The sequence below is a fragment of the Microtus oregoni genome, unplaced genomic scaffold, assembly GCF_018167655.1.
Source record: "Microtus oregoni isolate MIOR12 unplaced genomic scaffold, Mior012 000003F_ref0000135, whole genome shotgun sequence".
Lineage (NCBI taxonomy): Eukaryota > Metazoa > Chordata > Mammalia > Rodentia > Cricetidae > Microtus > Microtus oregoni.
Window position 1 is genome coordinate 21,087,061 of NW_024543062.1, and position 23,849 is coordinate 21,110,909.

The following is a 23,849-nucleotide window of genomic DNA, read 5'->3' on the forward strand; positions in this document are numbered from 1 at the left end:
AGCATTCCTGCCTTGGTATTTCAGCAGGAATGGGGATATCCTAAAGGCAGCCAGAACCCTCCCCAAGTAGGTGGGGCTCTTTGGGGTTTGTTCAGAGTCTGGAAGAAATCAGAGACTTCAGCCTAACTGCCTCCTTTCCCTCTCAAGATCTTCTGGCTGATCCCTCCAACCCTGCACAACTTGGCACTGTATGAGGAGTGGGTGCTGTCAGGCAAACAAAGTGACATCTTTCTGGGAGACCGCGTGGAACGATGCCAAAGAATTGAGCTGAAACAAGGCTACACATTTTTCATCCCTTCTGGTAGGTTCCTGTTGTAGTCTTGGGGTTGGTCAACCGCTGGCTCCCCCATCATTTGGAGCAGCCTCTTGCCTCCCTGTGGATTCAGCCAGGGTTGGAGGCCAAGTGAGGGCTTCTGTGGGCTTTGGGATTAGGGGAGCCATGGATAAGCCTTGAGAGTAGGTCTGGTGGAACAGAGAAAACACAGAACCTGGGTTGCCATACCTGTGGGTCGGCCTTCCGTGGCTCTTAGAGAAGCCCCGGGTCCTTTCTCTGGGGACATTTGAATGTCTATCTTGAGCCTTCCTTTAGAACAGTGGTTTTCAGACTGTGGGTCACAACCCCTTTGGGTGTCAAATGACCCTTTCATAGGGGTCACATATCAGATATCCTGCATATCAGATATCGTCAGATATTTACATTATGGTTCATAACAGTAGCAAAATTACCATTATGAAGTAGCAAAAATAATTTTATGGTTGTGGCCACCACAACATGAGAAACTATATTAAGGGGTCACAGCTTTAGGAAGGTTGGGAACCATTAGTCGAAAGATTTCTATGTGAAGATGACAGGCCCCTTAGGGACTGAAGATGAGTGCCCTACAGACGTCAGTGCAAGCTCTAGGAAAGGGTTATGAGCCCTCTTAGTTGGCACTTGGCTCTGCTGCCTCAGTTTTCTCTCCTTAAAAATGGGCCAAGTTGTATGAACTTATTAGTGAGTTCAGACCTCCTTCTTCTAGTTTCGTAGAAACAGATGAGAGAGGGCCTTTAGCTATAGACCGAGTTAACTAACAGAGGTAGCCAGTGACCTAGGAATCAGGGAGTTCTATGTGTGTAGGGGGAGGCAGAGTGTCAAGTCCACACGTGGGAGCTTGTATATTTCTTGATAATTAGACTTTGGAAGCTATGTCAACCAGAAGAAAGAGTGGCAGGAAGTGGTTGTGATAGGAGTTTAAAGGAGAATTGTGTTGGGTATCTAAGAAAGATACACTGGAGTTGGCAATGACCAGGTCAAAGAGGCTGGTTCTAATGTGCCTTGTGAGTATCAAAACCAGTGTCTAATCAGAAATAAGATCTAATACGGCGTGACACCATGGGATGAGTGCTTAGAAGCAGTATCACATGTGGGTGAGCAGGGCCTGTAGGAATACATTTTAAAGGAAGAGTGGTGCTTTAAGCTTGGTGGATTTTTATTTGTTTGCTTGTTTTGTTTTGGTTTTGGTTTTTCAAGACAGGGTTTCTCTGTGTAGTCCTGGCTGTCCAGGAACTCACTCTGTAGACCAGGCTGGCCTCAAGCTCACAGAGATCCGCCTGTCTCTGCTTCTTGAGTGCAGGGATTAAAGGAGTGCGCCGCCACCACCCTGCAAACTTTTTTTGAGTCTAAAAAAAATCTACCTCTGTCTTTATTTTTCCTACGTTGTTGCTACCAGGCAACATTAAAAGATAAAAATCACATTTTATTTCTATATTTGTTTTGTGTGTGTGTGTGTGTGTGTGTGTGTGTGTGTGTGTGTTGAGGCAGGGGGCTAGAGTTTGGAGGTCGCAGGATAGCTTGAGGGAGTTGATTTTCTCCTTCTACCATGTGACCCTAGGGATCAAACTCAGGTTCTCAGGCTTGGTGGCAAGTACCAGGCTTACCCCGTAAGCCATCTTGCTGGCCCCAAGATTTGGATTTTAAGTTTCAGGGACCTAAGTGAATACTTTCGGTTCTCTTGGGACCTGGAAACTCCAGCATCTAAACCCTCTGATCTGCAGATACACACATTTGAGTTAGTTGTATGGTAGTCTGCTTGTGTTTTGCACGGAGAGAGCCTTGAGGGAATCCAGAAGGCTTTAAGAGTGTTTCTGTGTTGGAGAATCTAGTTCTAGTTAACCCCTGACCTAGATTTTCATTTCCATGGTGATAACCATAAATTTTAATTCTTTTCTTTCTTTCTTTCTTTCTTTCTTTCTTTTTTTATCCTTTTTTAGTCAGCTTTTTTTTTTGTGTGTGTGTATTGGGATGGGGGTGTTGAGGCAGGGTCCCACATAACCTAGGTTGGCTTTGGTTTCACTATGTACCCGAGAAAGATCATCAAGTCCTGCTCCTCCTGCCTCTACTTCTGAGGTGCTAGGATCTTAGGCATGTGGGACCTTATCAAGCTTGAGACAGATTTGATATATAACACAGAATGGGCTAGGTGTCATGATCCTCTTGCCTCTGCCTCCCAAATTTTAGGACCACAGACATATACCACAATGACCAGCCTCCACAGTGAATTTGTCTGTCTGTCTGTCGATCTACGGTCTGTTGAGGAATGAACCCAGGGCCTCACAGACACTGGCTAAGTGCTCTGCCAAATGAACTGTAACACGTCAGCCCACCCTAGAAAGCTTAGACATGTTTTCTGCTGCCTTAAGCGCTGAGTGTCCGCCTCTGTCTCCCAGTAGGTCTCCAGTTCTTTGAAAGTTCATAGGAGGCTGATGGGTTAGAGTGTGTATTGCTTTTCCTTCCTGTGTCTGAGGACAGAGGAGCTATGTAAGTTCAGCGCTGGTGGCTCTTCGGTCTCTATCCCTGGACAGGCCAGGAGAACTCCCATCAAGAGCAAGATCATTGAAGAGAACCGAGAGGGAAAGATCAGAAAAGGGGGCCTCCTGGGTTTATCCTGTGGATCTGCGGGCCATCATGGAGGTACAGGAAATGGTAGCACAGGTCAGAGTGCCAGGAGCGTCTAGTGAGGAGACCACTGGGTTCACCCTGGACATTAGAGGCAAGCATGAGTGTCAAACAATAGGAAGTCAAGGGGCTGTATGAGGATGAGCCAAGGGACATCTCCTTTTCTGATGTCCTGACCGTGTGTGTGGCCTTGGCCTCCCGCTCTGGCTGCAACAGTCCAGGTGAGTTATGGGTAATAATTCTGAGCAGGAAACATTCTATGTCCACTGTTTGTTTTTGTTGTCAGTGTATAAGGGAAAACTCAAGCCTCTCTTCTCCCTATGCCCTTTTTACCAAAAATAAAGATACCTGACCAAAGGTCTGTTTCTCAATTGATAAAGTTTCAGGGGCAGGTTTAGGTACCCAGGTGTACCTAGCTTTTACACCTGCTCACCTGGCTTGTATTCTGTTGCCCCTTCCTGACCATGTGACTTTGGGAAACTTACTTTCTCACTTAACCAAACCAAACCAAACCAAACCAAACCAAACCAAACACAAACCCACCTAACCAACAAACAGCTCAACAAGCAAATATCTTCATGTGGTTGGTTGTTTGGTTGGTTGGTTGTGTGCAAGCATTTCATGTGAACCAGGCTGACTTCAGACTTGTGACAGTGGAGGGTGGTTTTGAACTCATGATCCTCTAACTCACCTCCCACATTCTGAGATTAAAGCAGTCATTTAGAGCCAGGCGGTGGTGTCACACGCCTTTAATCCCAGCACTTGGGAGGCAGAGGCAGGCGGATCTCTGTGAGTTGGAGACCAGCCTGGTCTACAAGAGCTAGTTCCAGGACAGGCTCCAAAGCTACAGAGAAACCCTGTCTCGAAACCACCCCCCTCCCCCCCCCCCCAAAAAAAAAGCACTCACTTAGCAAATGTTCTTGGAGCCAGCCTGATTGCAGGCAGTGAGGAAGGGCCTGAGGGGATGTATGATACAGCCCCTCCCTCTTGGGTGAATGTCCAGCCAGGTGGCAGTCATGTTAGGAATACCTGAAGGCTGGAAATGTCTGAGAAATATTCTGCAGTTCAGAGACTTTGGCTGATCTTAAGTATTCCCTGACCTTGCCTTGGAGCAAGAACCATCCCTTGGGAACCTGAAGCAGGGGGAAGCTAGTATGGGTGGCAATGTTACTTGTCTCAAGAGTTTTGCTGGAACCCCCCAAAAAATTAAAAGCCAGTTGTGGTGGCATGTAACTGGAAGTTTCTCTCCTGCCTGCCAGTTCCTGAAGCTTAATATTAATTATAAACTGACCTATTAGCTCAGGCTTATTAACTAATAACTCTTACAACTTAACCCATTTCTGTTATTCTGTATTTTACCACAAGGCTTGTGGCTTATTACCTCACATTTTGCTTCTCTGGTGGCTGCTGGTGTCTTCCAGACTCCACCTTCTTTTTCCCTGTGTCTTTGTTTAGCTTTCCCCCATAGCTATATTCAGTCAAAGCAATTTCTTCATTGCCTACTCTTCCAAAGGTCCTGAGTTCAATTCCTGGCAACCACATGGTGGCTCACAACCATCTGTAATGAGGTTTGGTGCCCTCTTCTGGCCTGCAGACATACACACAGACAGAACACTGTATATATAATAAATAAATAAATAGGGACTGGAGAGATGGCTCAGCGGTTAAGAGCATTGCCTGCTCTTCCAAAGGTCCTGAGTTCAATTCCCAGCAACCACATGGTGGCTCACAACCATCTGTAATGAGGTCTGGGGCCCTCTTCTGGCCTGCAGGCATACACACAGACAGAATATTGTATACTAAATAAATAAATCTCTAAAATAAATAAATAAATAAATAAATATTTTTTTATAGCAACTTCTTTATTTAACCAAGGATAATAAGACATATTCACAGCATACAGAAGGATGTCCCACATCAGTGGTGCACACCTTTAATCCCAGCACTTGTAGGTAGAGACAGGCTGATCTTTGTGAGTTTGAGGTCAGCCTGGTCTACAGAGTGAGTTCCAGGACTGTTTCACAGAGAAAGCCTGTCTCAAAAAAAAAAAAAACAAGAAAAGAGTTTTGCTTGTTTGAAGTGGCCTACATCTTTACTCGCAGTGCTTGGAGGCAGAGGCCTATGGATCTGTGAGTTCAGAGCCAGCCTGGTCTACGAATAATGGCTCTGAGTCCTTGACAGTGTAACGTGATGGGTCCTTTGGTAGTCCACCTATAAAATGGGTACAGGACCAGGGAAGAAGCAGAATGAAGGAGGTGAACTTAGCACGTGCTAGAGGGATGGGAAACTGGGCAATTGCTGCTTGGCTCTGGCGCTTCAGGACCAAGGAAGACTGGGGCCTGCCTTGTGTATCTTCCCACATTCTGAGGATGGAAGCAGTTCAGTTTCTCAGGTGAAATCTCCCCATTTTGCAGCACGAAGTAGAGCAAACTTAACATAGCCTTGGATCAGAGACAGCCTGGAATTTGCTAGTTGGCAGCCACAGTGTCCAGGGCATGGAGGTGGGCTGGTCATGGACTCTGGGATGGCGTCTCCTCGACAACTGCAGAAAGGGAGGCAGATGTGCCAAGGGGCTCATAGACTGCTTTCTGAGCACTGGGACTGTAGGTGAGACTTCTGTGCCTCTGTTTTTGGCCCCCTTGGGTCCCAGAAATCACCCTGCAGTGGGTTTTGTAGGTCACTCTGCTCCTTCCATGGCTGCATTGTCCCTAGCTGCTTGGCCTGAATATGAGGCGTTCATTGCCTTCTTATTGCTGATGGCAGATACCAGCCTCCCCTGCCCTGTTACAGACTAGGACACCAGCCTCCCAGAGTATCGTGGTGAATGAGCTGCCCTTGGAAGAATGAGTTTTGAACGCCACAGCCTCTCTTCCCCTTTCTTCCCAAGGGCATTATTGAGTCAGTGGAAGCAATTGTAAGCAGGGCTGGAAAGGAACTCAGCAGCCATTTCAATCTCAGTGAGTCTTCCTGACCCACCCGTGATGCCCTTGGGTGAGAAGGAAAGTGTGTAGAACCTTCCACAATCTCTAGATTCCCTGCCTACTTACAGTGATGTCTTCCTGTTTTCCTCTGTTCACACGTTAGGGTACTAGATGTCAGTCTGCCTGCAGGGGGAGTCTGCGTTAATCTTACTGTGGTCGCCGTCCTTTTCCAAACTGACATAAATGGCAATTGCTTGTAGCAATTGAGTTCTGGCTCACCAACTTCCACAAGGAAGGCAGTCGTCTTCAAGTGGGCACACATGGCCAAATCAGGGAGAATCTGGAACCGAGGCTCAGGCTTGGGTAGAGGGAAAGAAAGGTGGGCATGTGGAGCATAGGAACAGGACCCCTAGGCTCCAGACATCCTCAGTCCTGTCTTAGGAGGTGTTGTTTAAACATCAGTGATGGTGGTCATGGCAGCATTAGTAGACAGCATAGCTCTGCTTGGTGAAAAGCCAGAAATGTGGTTCTGCAAAGATCACCTGACAGGTGGCAGAGGCAAGAGACACCGTTTGTTGTTGTTATTTTTATTACAGTATACAGATGCTCAGTTTCTGTGTCTGTCACCTCACCACTGGGGGTTGACGTTTGGAGTAGAGACAGATGTCTAGCTAGTCAGGAAAATCCAGGTTCAGTGAGAGACCCTGCTGCCAAAAGTAAAGTGCAGAGCGCTCGAGGAGGACACTTGATGTTGGCCTCTGGCCTCCGTGGAAAAGTGCACACAGGTGCACGTGCACATACGTAAATCCATACACACGCTGCCCACCCACCCCCAGTATAGAAAAGGATGCAAATAGGACTTTATGCTGATACAGTTGCACCAAGCAGATGCAGAAGTAAGACTTTGTAGACTCCACCATTGTCTTCCCAGAGCTTAAAGGTCCAGGGTGCTTGGTGGTTTCCTCCAGTGGCACAGTGGTCACAGAGCAGCAGATGGCCTGAGCCAGAGACCTGAAAGCAAAAGCAGAGCCTCCATTCCTGTACCCCACGGTGTCCAGCTGTTGGTGACAGAGTTTGACTTTTCTCTGATAGCAGTTAGCTCTGCCCGCACTGGCAAGGAGGGCTGGTCCAGCAGTGGCCTTGGATCCTCCAGATGTCCTTCTCAGGTGGTGCAGACTGTGCGCCTGACAACTGATGTCTTAGCTCACCTGGGAAAGAGACTGGACCTGCGTGGAGCCTGGGCAGAGTTAGGTTGGGCCTTCCAGAGTTTTCCTCGCGTGAAATGGTTAAGCATACGTTAGGGAAGAGAGGCTCCAGGGTCTCTGCTTGCTCCGGTTTGTGTTCTCCCCTCTGCTGGTCCTCTTCTGTCTTCTACTCTTGAGTTTCCCCACTGGCTGTCCCTGTCATTGCCTCTGTCCTTACTTCTCACCGTATTTCTCCTTTGCTTCCTGGTGCGTTTCTACATCTGTTCCATGTCCGCTGGGACAGTGCGGAGTTGCGGGAAATGGCTGTTCTCCCTTGCCAGCTGACTTTTGTTCGTTTGTTTGTTTTTTGGCTATTATTTATTTATTTATTTTTGTGTAGCTCTGGCTGTCCTGGAACTTGACTAAGCTTGACTTGAACTCAGCGATCCCCCTGCCTCTGTCTCCTGAGCGCTGGGATTAAAGCTATGTGCCACCACTGACCTGCAGCAGCAAGGGACTCATCTCTCAGTCCGTTTGAACATCTGCAAATTAGAGTCACTATAAAGCTGTATCCCCCTAGCTCTGTGTCCAGGGGCCACATTGATATTTTCTGCACTGGCAGTGTCACCAGTCTCAATGGAGGTGTGACGTTGTTGAATAAAATCTCCACAAACCAGGCAGAGGCTAACTTTGGGGTTTAAATACTTGCAGGTGACTTTACCTCAAAACACCTTAGTTTCTTCACCTGTAAGTTGTAGTTGAAAAAGAGATTGCTTCTGTAAGAATCAATCAACTGAGACCTGGAAAGCCCTTAGAGTACACCTGGGGAAGTCACAAGTGTGACTCACACTTTTAAGAAGTTGCAGTGTGAGCCGGGCGGTGGTGGCAGAGGCAGGCAGATCTCTGTGAGTTTGAGGCCAGCCTGGTCTACAAGAGTTAGTTCCAGGACAGGCTCCAAAGCTACGGAGAAACCCTGTCTCGAAAAACTAAGAAAAAAAAAAAAGAAGTTGCAGTGTGTAGAAGGGACATCTACCATGGCTGTTAGTGCACGGGGAAGAATAGAGGGCACAAAAAAAGGCTGAAACGGGGTAGAAGCAGCCTGTGATTAAGGAGATAACTTAGACATGGGCCTTGGAAGAGTCCATGTCCCCAGGATGTGTTCTGCAGAAAAAGTGTCTGGGTTCTGTGGTCATTGCTCTGAACTGTCCCTTAGGACCCCTCCAGGGACCAGTATTCAAAGGAATAACTAGGGAAAGGCTGGGGGGCTGAGCTTGGATGCAGGGACCAGGGCATTCTGTTCCTGACAGGTATCCTGACTTGAGTCCCAGGAGGTAGGTTTGCATCAGCGTCTTCAAGGCAGGCACTTGCCTGCAGCATCCCAGACTTGAATTAACTGGGGCCTCTGGGAGCTCTGGGCTGAGTCCCTCAGGCTGCCCAGGAGCTTTGGTGTCTGAAATGCCAGGCACCGCGTGTCCTTACACATTGGTGCCCCCTCTGCCTTCCCCGCCCAGGTTGGATCCATGCAGTATACACCCCTGTGGACTCTCTGGTGTTCGGCGGGAACATCCTGCACAGCTTCAACGTGCCCATGCAGCTGCGGATCTACGAGATTGAGGACAGAACCCGGGTAAGGGCACCCTCTGCTCCGGGGCTATGCTAGTCTTTCTCAGTTCCCCACTGCTGCCCCGTCTCAAGCTGGGGCCTTGGTTCCGGTTCTGGAGGAAGCCAAGACATTCTCCAGCAGAGCCCTAAATCCCTGGAGTTTCTGTCCACCGCCAGGCCGGAGGCAGACAGAATCCTCTGTAGGGAAGTTGGGCATCATTGTGCATTCCTAAAGTCTCAGCTCTTGGGAAGTGGAGGCAGGATCCAAAGTTCAAGGCTAGCCAGGGCTACAGAGAGTGGGACCAGGCTGAGCTACATTTTATCATTAAAAACAAAGCAAAAAACAAACAAAAAGACTTTGTGGAAACTCTACCTGAGCAAGTGTGTGTATTTGTCTTGGGAGAACAGCGGGAGGTGGGAGGAACCCAGCTTTTTTTTTTTTTCTTTGCCTGTGTAGAAAGGTGTATGGATCTGAAGTTTGCAGGGGCTGGGGAGGCTTGAAAAAGAGCCAGCCTGGTCCAAGGTCATATCTTTCCTACTGAAGTCTGATGGAAAGAAGTTTTTAGTCTTGCTGCCGAGCTCAAATCCCCCTCGAAAGCTGTTTGGGGTGAGGCTTCCCTGTGACCACTTGGGCGATGTTTTCTCAGCTATCAGATTTCCCAAGATAGGGTCATATGTACCTTTTGTTCCTGGAGTTTGTTTTCTCTGAATGTCCGTGCCTGGGACTTGGCCACTTTCCTTCCATGCTACGCTTGATCACATGCACCCAGGCATTTGAGGCGGGTTCAGGGGTGAGAGTGGCTGGGAACCATCTGTAATGAGATCTGGTGCCCTCCTCTGGCCTGCACGCATACTTAGAGACAGAACACTGTATACATAATAAATAAATCTTAAAAAAAAAAAAAAAAAGGAAGGAAGGAAGAAACTGTAGCCCTGAGATGGAAAGGGCCTATTTCATATCCTCCCTCCTCTTTCCTCTTCTGTTTTTAATGTGGCTGTTTAAATATTTCTTTGAATTGAGATATAACTCACATACCGTGAAATTCACCATTGGAAATGTGAAGTTCTGTGTTCTTAGTATGTCGCCATCACCACTAAATCCAGCACATTTTCACATACACTCCAGGAACCCCTGCACCCATTAGCAGTCATTTCTTATTCCCTCTTTCTCCAACCCCGGAGATCTCTAATCTACTTTCAGTCTCTATGAATTTGCCTGTTTTAGGCATTTGTTACGAATGGAATCATGTAGTTCATGCCTTTTATACCTGAACTTTCCCACTCAGCATGATGTGCCTTTTCAAGGTCCATCCATGTTGTAGCACATGGCAGCGATCTCATAACTGAGTAGAACTCCATTGTATAAACAGAATACGTGACATTTCTACTTGGGATTTGCCTCAAGATGTGACTTTTAGACCCCGAAGAAGTATTGATGAGCAGCCAGGCAGTGGTGGTGCACACCTTGAATCCCAGCACGTGGGAGGCAGAGGCAGAGGCAAGTGGATCTCTGAGTTTGAGGCCAGCCTGGTCTACAGAACGAGTTCCATGACTGGCCCTATAGCTACTGAGAAACCCTGTCTTGAAAAACCAAGAAAAGAAAATGGTGAGCTTGGACTCTGGAGAAATCCTTCCAGCTGCTCCGATCAGAATGTATCTTTCCGGTCTTGTTTTTAGGGCTCATTTTCATGGGGTGCTACATTGGAGTTAAAGTGAGGCAGGCAGTTGAAGGGGCCCAGGGCGTGATTGTGTGTCCAGTTTGTGGATTTCCTGGCTTGCTATGCCCACTTTCACACCGTCCTGGGCCACGATCCTCTGCAGACCCTGTTTCATAGGCTCTTCTGCCTTTCTTGAAAGGTGTGCGTCCTCTGTGCTGTCCAGGGAAAAGGCACCGTCTGGGCCCAAATGGTCACTTTTCATTCTGAGTCAAGTGATGCCAATGGTTCTTTGGCCAACCCTGAGAAACAGGCCATTTGTTGTGAGCAGCAACCTGCCCGTGTGGATGGAAGGCTGGGACTCCAAAGGAGAAGTCAGGCCCAGACTTCGCAGGCAGTTCCTGAAAGCCACAGTCAGACTGGGATGTCTCAGTTTCTCTGGCACCTTGCTGGGTAGCTGTCTCCTCCCAAGGGAATCTGATTGTCCATCTTAGAACACCTACCCCCCCCGACCCCCACTGCCCGTGTTATTACCCCTAGGAACCTAGTTCCTCTCCCCAACTGGTGTCACTCAAGCAGGAGTCAGGGTAATGGACCCCCCACCCTCTACCCCCACAGCATCATTCTGTTTGCTCTGGTGAAGTATCTCATCACAGTAAGATGCCCATCGGCTCCCTCCCCCAGGGCCGCCTGTCCTTAGTCTCTGAGGGGGCACCCATCTGGCTTCTCCGAAGCAGATTGTTGGCTCTAGGGCTGGAGTAAGGATGGCTGTGGGGGGCGGGGGAGGAGGGGGACAGGCTAAGCTGGAAGCAACAGCAGGCCTTTTAATCTGCTTTGATTTCTGGTCTTTGGAGAGGGGCTTGGCTACAAGGTCCAATTGTTTCTGTCTTAGGAGCCAAAGCAGACAAAAGGCCCTAGAGAGAGTACTGGAAGCCAGATAAAATGTCAGGACTACTTGTCAGCCTGATACAGCTCAATTCCATCCATCCCTATCAGCTCCTTGAAGAAGGTTATGGCCACTTAAAAATAGTTTTTCCCAGAGTGTTCTAAAACATGGCTTTGCTTGGAAACAAACACTGGAGGTTGGCCAGAGTAAGGCCAGTGCAGGAGCCCCTCGCCCCTCAGTGTGGGTTTGACTTTAGAAAAGAGGTCTGCCTGTGTGATGCTGGGCGGGGGTCGGATGGGCTCTCTAGTCCTCCTGTGTGATGCTGGGTGGGGTCGGATGGGCTATCTAGTCCTCCTGTGTGATGCTGGGTGGGGGTCGGATGGGCTATCTAGTCCTCCTGTGTGATGCTGGGTGGGGTCGGATGGGCTATCTGGTCCTCCTGTGTGATGCTGGGCGGGGGTCGGATGGGCTCTCTAGTCCTCCTGTGTGATGCTGGGTGGGGTCGGATGGGCTATCTAGTCCTCCTGTGTGATGCTGGGTAGGCATCGGATGGGCTATCTAGTCCTCCTGTGTGATGCTGGGTGGGGTCGGATGGGCTATCTAGTCCTCCTGTGTGATGCTGGGTGGGGTCGGATGGGCTATCTAGTTCTCCTGTGTGATGCTGGGCGGGGGTCGGATGGGCTATCTAGTCCTCCTGTGTGATGCTGGGTGGGGTCGGATGGGCTATCTAGTTCTCCTGTGTGATGCTGGGTGGGGTCGGATGGGCTATCTTAGTCCTCCTGTGTGATGCTGGGTGGGGTCGGATGGGCTATCTAGTCCTCCTGTGTGATGCTGGGTGGGGTCGGATGGGCTATCTAGTCCTCCTGTGCGATGCTGGGTGGGGTCGGATGGGCTATCTAGTCCTCCTGCATGATGCTGGGCGGGGGTCGGATGGGCTATCTGGTCCTCCTGTGTGATGCTGGGTGGGGTCGGAGGGGCTATCTAGTCCTCCTGTGTGATGCTGGGTGGGGTCGGATGGGCTATCTAGTCCTCCTGTGCGATGCTGGGTGGGGTCGGATGGGCTATCTAGTCCTCCTGCATGATGCTGGGCGGGGGTCGGATGGGCTATCTGGTCCTCCTGTGTGATGCTGGGTGGGGTCGGATGGGCTATCTAGTCCTCCTGTGTGATGCTGGGTGGGGTCGGATGGGCTATCTAGTCCTCCTGTGTGATGCTGGGTGGGGGTCGGATAGGCTATCTGGTCCTGTGTGATTCTGGGTGGGGTCGGATGGGCTATCTGTTCCTCCTGTGTGATGCTGGGTGGGGTCAGATGGACTATCTAGTCCTCCTGTGTGATGCTGGGTGGGGTCAGATGGACTATCTAGTCCTCCTGTGTGATGCTGGGTGGGGGTCAGATGGACTATCTAGTCCTCCTGTGTGATGCTGGGCGGGGGTCGGATGGGCTATCTAGCCCTCAAATCCTAAGATTCTTCCACATTTGGGAAATAATTTCATTTTTCTGTGCTAGATGCTAGGTGACACTTGGCCCCCGTAAGGCAGTGCAGACAGGTCTAGGCCTCTAAGGGCTGACAGAGGACCAGTTCCTTCTGGGAATCTCCCGCTCTGAAGATCACAGGAATGGGAAGGCTAGAGCAGAACGGACTGCCGCCCTGCGAGCTTCTTAATTCTGTCACAGCAGTCGTGACATACGCCCTTCAGCTCCAGTTAGCTGTGAGGGCAGGAAGGGGTGGTCCAGATGACCACTCAGCAAACTGCTGCCTTTCTTATGCTTGTCTTTTTTTTCCCCTAATGACTCTAGTGAAAACAGCCTTCCCCGAAAAGGTAATGCCGGCACCCCTCACGTTCCCTCCCTTTTCAGCCAGTGACTCTGTTCGGAAACCCGCAAACTATTTTCCTTTCCTCTCCCCTCCCTCCTACCATTGGGTTTTTATTTTTTCCCCATTGATATTTTTTTTTCCAGGAGAAAAACAAAATTTAAGATACTTACGCCCACTCTCGCATTTTAATTTCTCAAGACCTGGGCCCTAGGTACAGAGAGAGCACCTCAACTTCCTCCAGCGTTCGCTCAATTCTTGGATGACTCAGGCCTCTGAGGAAGGGCTTGGGCCAGGCGGATGCCGCTTACTGGGCCTTTGGAAGTCCAGTTGGACCCCTGAGATCCACTGTCGAATTGTCCTCTAGACAGGGCGCAGGACCTTCTTTGTGACTGCCTTGCCCTTTGTTTTGGACAGAGGTTGGTTAACAACTCAATTTGGTGAGGCTGCAAGTTTGTCACCAAATAATATTGAGCAACCATGTGTTTAATGTTCCCAGGCTTGTGGCTGAAACCTTCTGAAGGCGGAGGGTAGAAGGCGACAACCTGTTTGTAAGTCAATTTTTGCAATTTTTTTTCTGCAATTCTCTCTTGGAAAAAAAAAAATAAATCCCCCCCCCCAAAAAAAAACCAAAACCAAACAAACAAACAAAAGACCAAACCGAGTTGAATTCCTTCATCCGTATTTGTTTCCACCCAGCTGGTTTCCCTTGGGTTCAGCAACAAAGAGGGGGAGGTTTGCCGTCCTCTCTTGAAATACAGCCCCCCCCCTCTAATTTTCCCCCTAATCTAAAAGGACTCTCTGGTGTCACAGTGCCCATCAAGGGCATAGTGGCGTGGATAGTATAAAAAAATTTAAAAAGTCAAAAGTTCCAAGTGTTCGCTCCATCAAGTCCGCTGTTGGGAGTTCTGAATGCGGGGGTCTGTTTTCCTCAGCTCGCGATTTAGGGATTGGCAATTTGTTTCAGAATATTTTGGACCAGTCTCTGGAATCGGGATGGGGCTCAGCCCCTCCTCTCAAACTCTTCATCATAGGAGGTCAAGGTCTGCTTCAAGCTCTAGAGCCCCTCTCCTGCCCAGGGGCACTAATGAGTAACCGACCAAAGGCATCCCCACATCCCAGCAGTGAAACTGGACTTCTCCGAAAATAGCTGGAGCCAAGGAAAACATTTGATACTGCTCCCAACTCCATGCATCTCCCAGAGGAGCTGAAAAGCATGCAGCAAATCATAATCTCATCCCTAAACACGTCATCCGCCAGAGGCAGGGAGGTGAAGTGGAGCTGGTTCCCAGGTGGAGGAGGGCTTGGGAGCTGAGACGTTAGCCAAAGTGGGTTGCAATGGGAGACAGGCGGGGAGGGAGGTCCTTTACAATATGGTGCTTAGAGAACACGAGATAAATACGTCTTAGGTAATGGAGGACTTGATTCTGCTCAAAGTTGGTTTTGTTTAAGAGGTACCAGGACACCGGGTCGGGTCAGCACAGAAAGGGCACGTGGGGCTAAGGGCTGCTTGCTGAAGGGTGAGAGAGGTGAGGAGCGAGTCTCTGACCTTCACAGATGCATCCTTAGAAACAGGCAGAGAAGAGTGTGTGTGTGTCGGGGGGGGGGGGGGTTGTGTAGGACCCACTGTGCAGTGCGTGGAGGAGGAGAGCGCCCCACAATGGGAGATGAAGTCACCTTGCTGCTTCCATGTCCATTCAGGTTGTAGCTTCTGGAAGGTTCCTCCATGCTGAGGTCATTGATAATGGTGTTATTCCTTCCTTCCTTTCATTGCCAGTTTCTCTAAATAGACCCTGTACTGTCACCCATCAAAATTCCCTCGCAGGCCACACATTTTACAGTTCTTAGATGCGCTGCTTCTTCCCCTGCCACCAGACCCCAGTGATGTCTCACCTTGTCACATTGGGGAATTGTGTCCCTTAGCGTCCTTAGTGGACACACAAGCAGGTATTGTAGGTGGATGTGAGGAGCAGGACACCAGATGCTCCTAAGGGGCCGGCCCACCCTTGGGAGGTAGGGAGGCTGCACCACAATTCATAGCGTCCCTCTGGTCCTAGCCTTCCTCCCAGAATTCAGGAGGCTGTGTAACAGCTGTTGAAGATAAGGACTGGGAATAGACGTTAGTTTTCCATGGTGGGGAGAAACAACAGAACCCATGCAAGAATATTCTAGAATGAGGAGCCCATGTCTGTTGTAGGGGGATCAGGCAGGGGGTTCTGTTTGCAGGTATTCACAGTGCTGGCAGCTGTCAGGGAAGAACTTTTTCTGCACACAGTGGGACCTGTTCACCTTCCAGGATGGGTATCTTAGGGACTAAGAATTGATGCCTTCTGCCGGGCAGTGGTGGTGCACGCCTTTAATCCCAGCACTCAGGAGGCAGAGGCAGGCGGATCTCTGTGAGTTCTAGGCCAGCCTGGTCTACAAGAGCTAGTGCCAGGACAGGCTCCAAAGCTACAGAGAAACCCTGTCTCGAGAAACAAAAAAAAAAAAAAAAAAAAAGAATTGATGCTTTCCATAGGCCTCTCTCCGCCTCATCCATGCATGCTGCTGGCACCTACCCCTTCCAGGCCTCCCTCTTGCTTTCCCGCCAGTGACACCTCCCATTTTTCCCTTTTGCCGTTTATGCTCCTGCTAAGATGCTAAGCTCTGCTTCAGGGACCCAGCTGCCTGCCATGTGTCTCCACCATTATTCTTAGAAACTGACCTCTTGCCTGCCTGCTCTTTGCTTCCAGGTTCAGCCCAAGTTCCGTTACCCCTTCTACTATGAAATGTGCTGGTATGTCTTGGAGAGATATGTGTACTGTGTGACCCAGCGCTCCTACCTCACTCAGGAATACCAGAGAGAATCAATGCTTATTGGTGAGTAAAGCTGCTTGCAGCCTTCAGAGCTGCCTGTCTGGCCAGTCGTGGAGCCTGCAGATTGCCCTGGGTGCCCTGGGATTCTCTGAAGCCAGAATGCTGGACAGGAAGCCTCTTAGGAAATAGCCCTGCTTGTGAGCCTCCAATCTGGAACACGGAAGCCAAGAAAAGGCACTTGCGACCCTCAGAAGAAACACAGTTGTCACGCCCTCCTATGACTGTGCATGCGTGCAGGAGCCAGCGTAGCTAAGACAGGACCATCCAACAGACAACCCAGGCTTTTTTGGTCCCTCTGTAGTTACATGACTTTTCTTACAATACCCTGAGGTGTGGTTTTTGTACCCAGAGGAGCAGACCTGTGTTACACAGCTAGTTTCCATAATCCAGACCAATTTTACCCAGAAGGGAGGGTAGCCAGGGCTGGCAACACAGGTTTGAGGGTGAAGGGGGTCTGGGATGGGGGAGGGAAAGTGCTTAGGCTCTCTGCTTCAGTGCCCTCACCTGCTGCTGGTTCTCAAAGGGACAACGCCCTCAGCCATCCCTGCATTCATAGATGCCTACCCATCTGGCCGTTAGAGGGACCCCTGGTCAGCTTGTAGGAGCCAGATCTTCTTCCCTGTGTGGGGCAGTTTCTGGGAAGATGAACTGAAGTCCATTCCTATCCCAAGACACAAACCTCATGTTCACAGCGTGCGCAGTTTCTTCCGCAGGCTCTAATTCATGGGTTTCTTCCGCAGGCTCTAATTCCCCTTCCTTCCCTCGGTCTTGGCTTTTGTGCCTTTTGTGGTATTTGGGGGGTTTGGGCCTGGACAATGGAAGTGTTTTGTTTTGTTTTTGTCTTTGTTTGGATATTGTTGTTTTGAGATAGAGCCTTGCTATGTAGTCCAGGCCGGTCTAGAAATAACTCTCTGTGTAGTCAGGCTAGCATCAAACTCTTAGTCTTCCTGCCCCACTTCTCCAGTGCAGGAATTTCAGGTATATTGCTGGTTGGTACTGAGCTGGGAACTGAACCCAGGGCTGTACATCCCAGGGATTCAATTGGGGGCCCTTTGGTCTATTCCAGGTGTGCATAGCCATCAGCTCTGACTATGCCCGTTTCCAGAAGGAGTATTTCCGTAACCTCTCACCTTTTTTTTTTTTTTTTTTTTGCTATTTTTATTTTGGTGGTCTTTGAGACACGGTCTTATTATGTAGACCAGGCCGATTAAAGGCACATGCGACCACACCTGGCCACCTCTCATCTCCTTATCTCTGCCCATCCCCAGCCCTCAACTGTCACCAGTCACCAGTCTGCTTTGTCTAGAAATCCCCCCACCTTGCTAATATTTTATACGAATAGAATCCTATCATGTCTGGTGTTTTGGACTGATCTTTTTCTACTAATTTACTTTCAAAGTTTAAAAAATTACATCTGTTGGGACTGGAGAGATGGCTTAACAGATAAGAGCACTGGCTGCTCTTCCAAAGGATACCAGTTCAATTCCCAGCGCCCATATGGCAGTTCAAACCGGCCTATAGCTCCAATTCCAAGGGATCCAATACCTTCACACAGACATATATAGAGGCAAAACCCCCAATGCACATAAAATAAAATAAACATTGAAATAAGTTTTTTAAAATTACAAAATTACATTTATTTAGTCTGCCTTTCTCCCTCTCTCCCCCCACCCTTCTGTGTAGGTGAGATCTCCCCCCCCCCCGTGTTTTCAGGTGAAAGGTCAACTTTCAGGAGTCAGTTTTCTCTACTGCTATGTAGGTGCCAGGGATTGAACTCAGGTTGTCGGGCCTGGCAGCAAGTGCCTTTACCCACTAAACCTTCTTGCCAGCACTTGACTAATTTTTTTTAATGTTTATTTATTTTAAGAGTATGTGTATGTGCCTATGGATACTGTGTGAAGTCCAGAAGAGGGCATCAGATCCTCTGGAACTGGAGTGACAGGTGGCTATGCGCTGCCATGTGGGTGATGGGAACCACAGGTCCCCTGCAAGAGCAGTGATTGTAGCTGGGCAGTGGTGGCTCACGCCTTTAATCCCAGCACTCAGGAGGCAGAGGCAGGCGGATCTCTGGGAGTTCGAGGCCAGCCTGGTCTACAAGAGCTAGTTCCAGGACAGGCACCAAAGCTACAGAGAAATCCTGTCTCGAAAAACCAAAAAAAAAAAAAAAAAAAAAAAAGTAGTGATTGTATTTAACCACTGGTCTGTCTTTTTATCTCTGCCATTGAGTGACCTGTATGTATATGATAATGTGCCAGGCTTATTATCTGTGGTAAAGCACCCTATGTGGGTGCAGAGAACTGGAAAAAGCAGAGCTGGGATTTGAACCTGTGTATGACTGACTACTGCCCTGCTATAGGCCAGGAGACCTGGACTAGACCCTTGTTCTCTACAGTAAGGGGAGTGGAATCCACAGAGCTTCCAGCAGGGGTTAAGTGATCATCATTGTATCTCACCATCTTCCCCACAGATGCCCCAAGGAAAGGCAGTGTAGACGACTTCTCATCTGATTCCTGGTTGGACATGGAGGAGGAGTCCTGTGAGCAGCAGCCCCAGGAGGAAGAGGAAAAGGAGGAGGAGGAAGAGGAGGAAAGGGACGGTGCAGATAAAACACCCAAGCCACCCTCCGATGGCCCCACCTCACCCACCAGCACCCCCTCAGAGGAACAGGAGCACACAGGGAAGAAGCCCAAAGCCCCTGCCATGAGATTCCTCAAGAGGACTTTGTCCAATGAGTCCGAGGAAAGTGTCAAGTCCACAACGATGCCCATAGACTACCCCAAGACTCCCACAGGCTCCCCTTCCACTGAGCTCTCTACCAAGTGGACCCACCTTACCGAATTTGAACTGAAGGGCCTAAAAGCCTTGGTCGAAAAACTAGAGTCGCTTCCGGAGAATAAGAAGTGTGTCCCTGAGGGCATCGAGGACCCCCAGGCCCTCCTGGAAGGTGTAAAGGTGGGCAGGGACCAAGGCTGGGCCGGGTAGGGGTAGCTAGCTCTTCTGGGGTTGGTCCAGGTGCTGGGATGGTACTTGGGCTAGGCAAACCTATCTGGGTTATGGAATCTGGAACCACTGCTGGGTGGAGGCTTGCTCTGTGAGTTACAGCAGCTTCTTCAATACTCTTTGGAATCTCGAGGCTCTCCCAAAGAAGGTTTTGTGTGTGTTGCAACAGCATTCTATTGGATTTGGGAGACAGACTTCTATCTCTTGGTGATAGAGCTTGCCATTCTGGGTTGATTCCTTAGAGTGTGAGCTGGTGACCGTCCTCCTAGCTAGTCATTGGCTATATAGTCACCACGCAGCAGCTTAGGGTTGAGAGGTTGCCATGATCTCAGCTGCATCTGCTTAGGAAGTAGGCCCAGAGGGTCAGGTAGAGCTGGGATAGGAGGATCCAGCAGAGATGCCAGAGTGCCTGCTGGGCATCCCACTGTGTAGGCACTTCTGCTAGTGCAGACTCCAAGCGCAGAATTGCTTTTGTAGCATCGCTAAGACTGCAGTTATGAATCTATAAGACTTCTCCCCTTGCTGCTCCAGCATCTGATGAGGGCAGTGGAACTTGCTGTCTGCTAGTGTTAGAAACCGAACTTACGTTTCTTCCTTGGGAATTGGTAGTTTATCTAGGCAGTATTGTGTGGCCTTGCAGGGGTTCAGACAGTCAGGGAAAAAGCTGGGGGTTGGGAGTGTGTGAAACACTGGGGCTCAATTCAGATAGCCTGTTATCATATACTGTTATCACAGGTATATGGAACCATTGAATGACAATCGCTAATCCAGGTGCTCCTCACTTACTAATTTGATTTTGTTGTCTATGGTACCAGATGGATGCAGAGCATCACACATCCTAGGCAGGTTCTTTTTGGTTCTTCAAGGCAGAGTTTCTCTGTGTAACAGTCCTGGCTGTCCTGGAACTCACTCTGTAGAACAGGCTGGCCTCGAACTCCCAGAGATCTGCCTGCCTCTGCCTCCTGAGTCCTGGGATTAAAGGCATGCGCCACTATTGCTAGGCTGGTTTTTAAATTTTTTATCCATCACAAAACAATAGTATTGAGTTCCCAAAATATTGTAAGCGGGTTAAACTCTTCGTGATGCCTTTTACTTCACTAGAATCCGTGTGTAGTAGTGTGTTGACAGGGAGTGCTCCGGCTCCTAGCCAGATTTTTCTCTTCTTGTATCTCTGCATTGACCTCCGAGGCTGCATTTGATTGCTGGTGATCAGGTCTGTCAAGGTGAGGGCGCAGAGTCCAGCACCAGTGCTGTGAGACAAGGTGCAGATGCTGAGGAACAGGACCGCTGTGGCTTGCCTGGCTGGGCTTTTATTTAGCTTTCTAGCTGAACGACGGTCTTATTCATTAGGTCTTATTTGTTACTCAATAAGAGAAGGTTGCAGAACACTAAGAAAGTCATCCTCGTCACCGCCTTGTGGACCTCTCCAGAAAGCTGATGCTGGTGGTCTTCAGAGATGTCTCTCGTTTTACTTTCATCTTTGAGACAGACCCTCCTATATCCCAGGCTAGGATAGCCTCAGAATTGTTATATAGTCCAGGAGGACCTTGAACTTCTAGCCCTCCTGCTTCTACCTCCCAAGTGTGGGAATTCAGGCTCATGCCACTGTGTTCAGTTTATGTGGTGGCAGGGAACTGAAGCCAGGGCTGTCTGCGTGTTGTGAAGGCACTCCGCCAACTGCCTGGAAATACTTCTCTTTAAATACACTGATTCTGGATAGCAGGACCAGGAAATCAGAATACAGGAGATCCTTGAGTTCAGATTTGCTCTCCACCCCTTGCCATGTGGCCCTGGGCACATCATCCTGCTTCCTATTTTCTGGTGCCTTGTAAAACAAAGATACTTCCTGGCACTCAGGAAGCAGAGGCAGGGGGATCTCTTGAGTTCAAGGCTAGCCTGGTCTATGTAATGAGTTCTAGGCCAGCCAAAGCTACATAGTGAGATGCTGTCTCAAAAAGTCAAAAACAAAACAAAGATGTCAGACATGATGTGCTTGATCTGTCTTGGGACCAGATTCTGATGTCTCTTGGTCACTCTGAAGAACTTAGGTACTTGAGTAAAAACTGATGTGGGCAGGGCTGGAGTAATGACTCCATAGTTTGGAGTTCTCCCTGCTTTCTCAAAGGACCAGAGTTGAGTTCCAGGAACCAACCTCCTGTAAGTGCGGCTCCAGAGGAACCAGCACCCTCTCCTGGCCTCATACACACATACCACACACAGACAGGATGCACAGGTAACTGAAAAATAAAACCTGGGCCAGCTAGAGTGCTCAGCTAAGTCTGATGACCTGAATATTCAATCCCTGGAACAGACATGGTAGAGAGAGAGAGAGAGAATTGACTTGACTGACTGACCTAGCCTCTGACCTCTGACCTCTACAGGTATACAATGGGATGTCTCCCCACCAATAAATATAATAAAAAAAATTTTTATTTAAACAATTTTTTTAAAGACTAAAAAGGGGTGCTAGATAAATCAGTGGTCGGGTGGTTAGGAGTACTTAACTGCTCTTGTAGAGGATTTAGGTTTGGTTCCCAGCACCCACATGGTAGCTCACAGTCTCCTGTACCTCCAGTTCCAGGGCATGGAACTCTCCCTTCTTTCCCTTTTGGGCCCCTGCATGTGCATGGTACATATAAACTTACGGACACAGAAATACATAAAATTAATAAATATGTAAATCTAAAATAACGAACTGAAACGGGATCTGGCAAGATGGCTCAATGGGCCGGGTGGTGGTGGCGCACGCCTTTAGTCCCAGCACTCGGGAGGCAGAGGCAGGCGGATCTCTGGGAGTTCGAGGCCAGCCTGGTCTACAAGAGCTAGTTCCAGGACGGGCAAACCCTGTCTCAAAAAAACAAAAAAAAAAAAACAAAAAAAAAACTTGGCTCAATGGGTAAAGGCACTTGCTGCCAAGCCTCACAATGGGAGTTAAGTCCCTGGAAGCCACTTAGTGGAGGGAGAGGACTAATTGCCCCAAAGGTATCCTCTGATCTCTGTCCTTGCACTGTGACCGTGCATGCCCCCTACAAGGTAAATAAATGTAATAAAAGCTGAAATTTTTGAAAGAGTTCAAATAGCACAATGGCAGGGGACTGGGGCACGGACTGACTTTTTTTTTTTTATTGATGGGGTTTTTTTTTAATTTATTTATTTATTGTGTATACAACATTCTGCCTCCATGTATGCCCACACACTAGAAGAGGGCACCAGATCTCATTACAGATGGTTGTGAGCCACCATGTGGTTGCTGGGAATTGAACTCATGACCTCTGGAAGAACAGCTGGTGCTCTTAACCACTGAGCCATCTCTCCAGCCCCCCGGACTGACTTTGAGGAACAGCGAGCTCCCGCTTTGGCCAGCCTCTCTTGTCCCATGATCCTTTCCTCCTCTTTTCTCACCTCTCATCTGTTTTTTAGGGAACACTTACCTCCGGCCTTTGTTTCCCCGGACTGATGTCACAGAGCACCACCTTAAGCTCAGTTGCTTAGGAGCCCGAGCAGCCTCCTTCAGGGCCTAGAGCTCTCAAGCCTGGCAGCAAGGTGTTTGCAGAGCCACACCCAGGCCTCAGGCTCTGGGACAGTGGTCGCCCTTGGCTCCTCCTCTCCTCAGGCAGCTGCTAGCTAGCAGGAGAACAGCTTGAGTTAGTGTCACTCCCAACTCAGCATGTGGTTAAGATTGATTGCCAATGGCTTTCCCCCCTCTCTGTTGTCACCGAGTGATACCAGCCATTGGATTCAGGCCAGATGAATCCAGCAGCAGCGCACATCAACGTAATTAAGTGTGTAGAAGCCATCCCCAGAGTCTCATTCTGGAGCTCTAAGTGCACATGAATTTTGGGGACACACTGATTAGCAGCAATTGTGGGGTGAAGTAATTCACCGATTGCCTAGCAAGCTGTCTCTCCTGGAAATGTCTCTATTTTAGCTAGAACTCAGGAAGAGGGCTGTGTCTCCCGGTAGAGGGGAAGATGGACGCATTGCTGTCATCCTCAATTTGGTTCTGAATGACCAGGATACAGCCCAGCATGTGGCGGGGCTGTGAAGGGTTTGGCCTAAGTAGGCAGAGAGCACCAAGGGTGTAGATGGGATGACTTTCTCAGAGTGAGCGCAGAGCATCCTAACCACTAACACGTGCTGCCATGCCCCCTTGCCGGGATCTCATGTTCTTCTGGCTGTCATCAAGTTATCATGGCATAGAAAATCACCTATCTAATCGCGTGAAATCATGGGATACAGTAGAGTTATGGGACTACTGGGGGTTATGGGGCTACCCAGGGCTGTGGGAGTGAAAGACCAAGGTGAGGTTTTCCTGTTTTGAAGTCTCTTTTTATCTCCCTTCCCCCCTTCTCCCTTCCCCCTCTTCCTTTTCTACATCTTTTTCTTTTCTCCTTTTCTTTTTTTTTGGGGGGGGGGGCACAGTCTTACCCTATAGCCCAGGCTATATGTCTATATGTAGCTTGATCTTGTTCTAATCTTGTAGCAATATTGCCTCACCCTCTCAAGTATCAGGATTATGGGTATGAAGTAACATACTGGCCAAGGTATTCTGTTTGTTTGTTATTTTTGTTTTGTTTTTATTAACAGCCAAATAGAGATCAGCTGTATTGTTCTAACATCAAACTCCAAACTTAACGGAGAAGAAAGTCCTAAATTAAGAGTGCACTGCCCAAATGAATGTCAATTCTAAATTAAAAGTGCCTTCTCAGTCAGCGCTTGGACAGTTAACCCCAGCACTTGGGAGGCAGAAATAGGTGGATCTCTGTTAGGTTGAGGCCAGCCTGGTCTACAGTGCGAGTTCCAGGACAGATATCAAAGCTTCAGAAAAACCCTGTCTCAGGAAACAAAAAACAAAACAAAACAACAACAAAAAAATGAGTTTTCCTGGGCTAGAGAGATGGCTCAGAGGTTAAGAGCACTGGATGCTAGCTGTTCTTCCAGAGGTCCTGAGTTCAATTCCCAGAAACCACATGGTGGCTCACAATCATCTATAAGGAG

At 49.0% G+C, this 23,849-nt stretch overlaps 1 protein-coding gene across 7 annotated transcripts in view; it reads left to right on the top strand.

Moving 5' to 3' along the window:
• The window catches only part of Kdm2b (lysine demethylase 2B), a 129,917-nt gene that overhangs the window by 43,291 nt on the left and 62,777 nt on the right, over positions 1 to 23,849 (top strand). For all 7 annotated transcript variants that reach the window (XM_041648076.1, XM_041648079.1, XM_041648077.1 and 4 more), the window contains 4 exons: positions 148 to 301; positions 8,552 to 8,667; positions 15,728 to 15,854; positions 18,319 to 18,803. In XM_041648076.1, the coding sequence (XP_041504010.1) occupies positions 148 to 301; positions 8,552 to 8,667; positions 15,728 to 15,854; positions 18,319 to 18,803 (882 nt within the window). The remainder of the gene's footprint in view (positions 1 to 147; positions 302 to 8,551; positions 8,668 to 15,727; positions 15,855 to 18,318; positions 18,804 to 23,849) is intronic.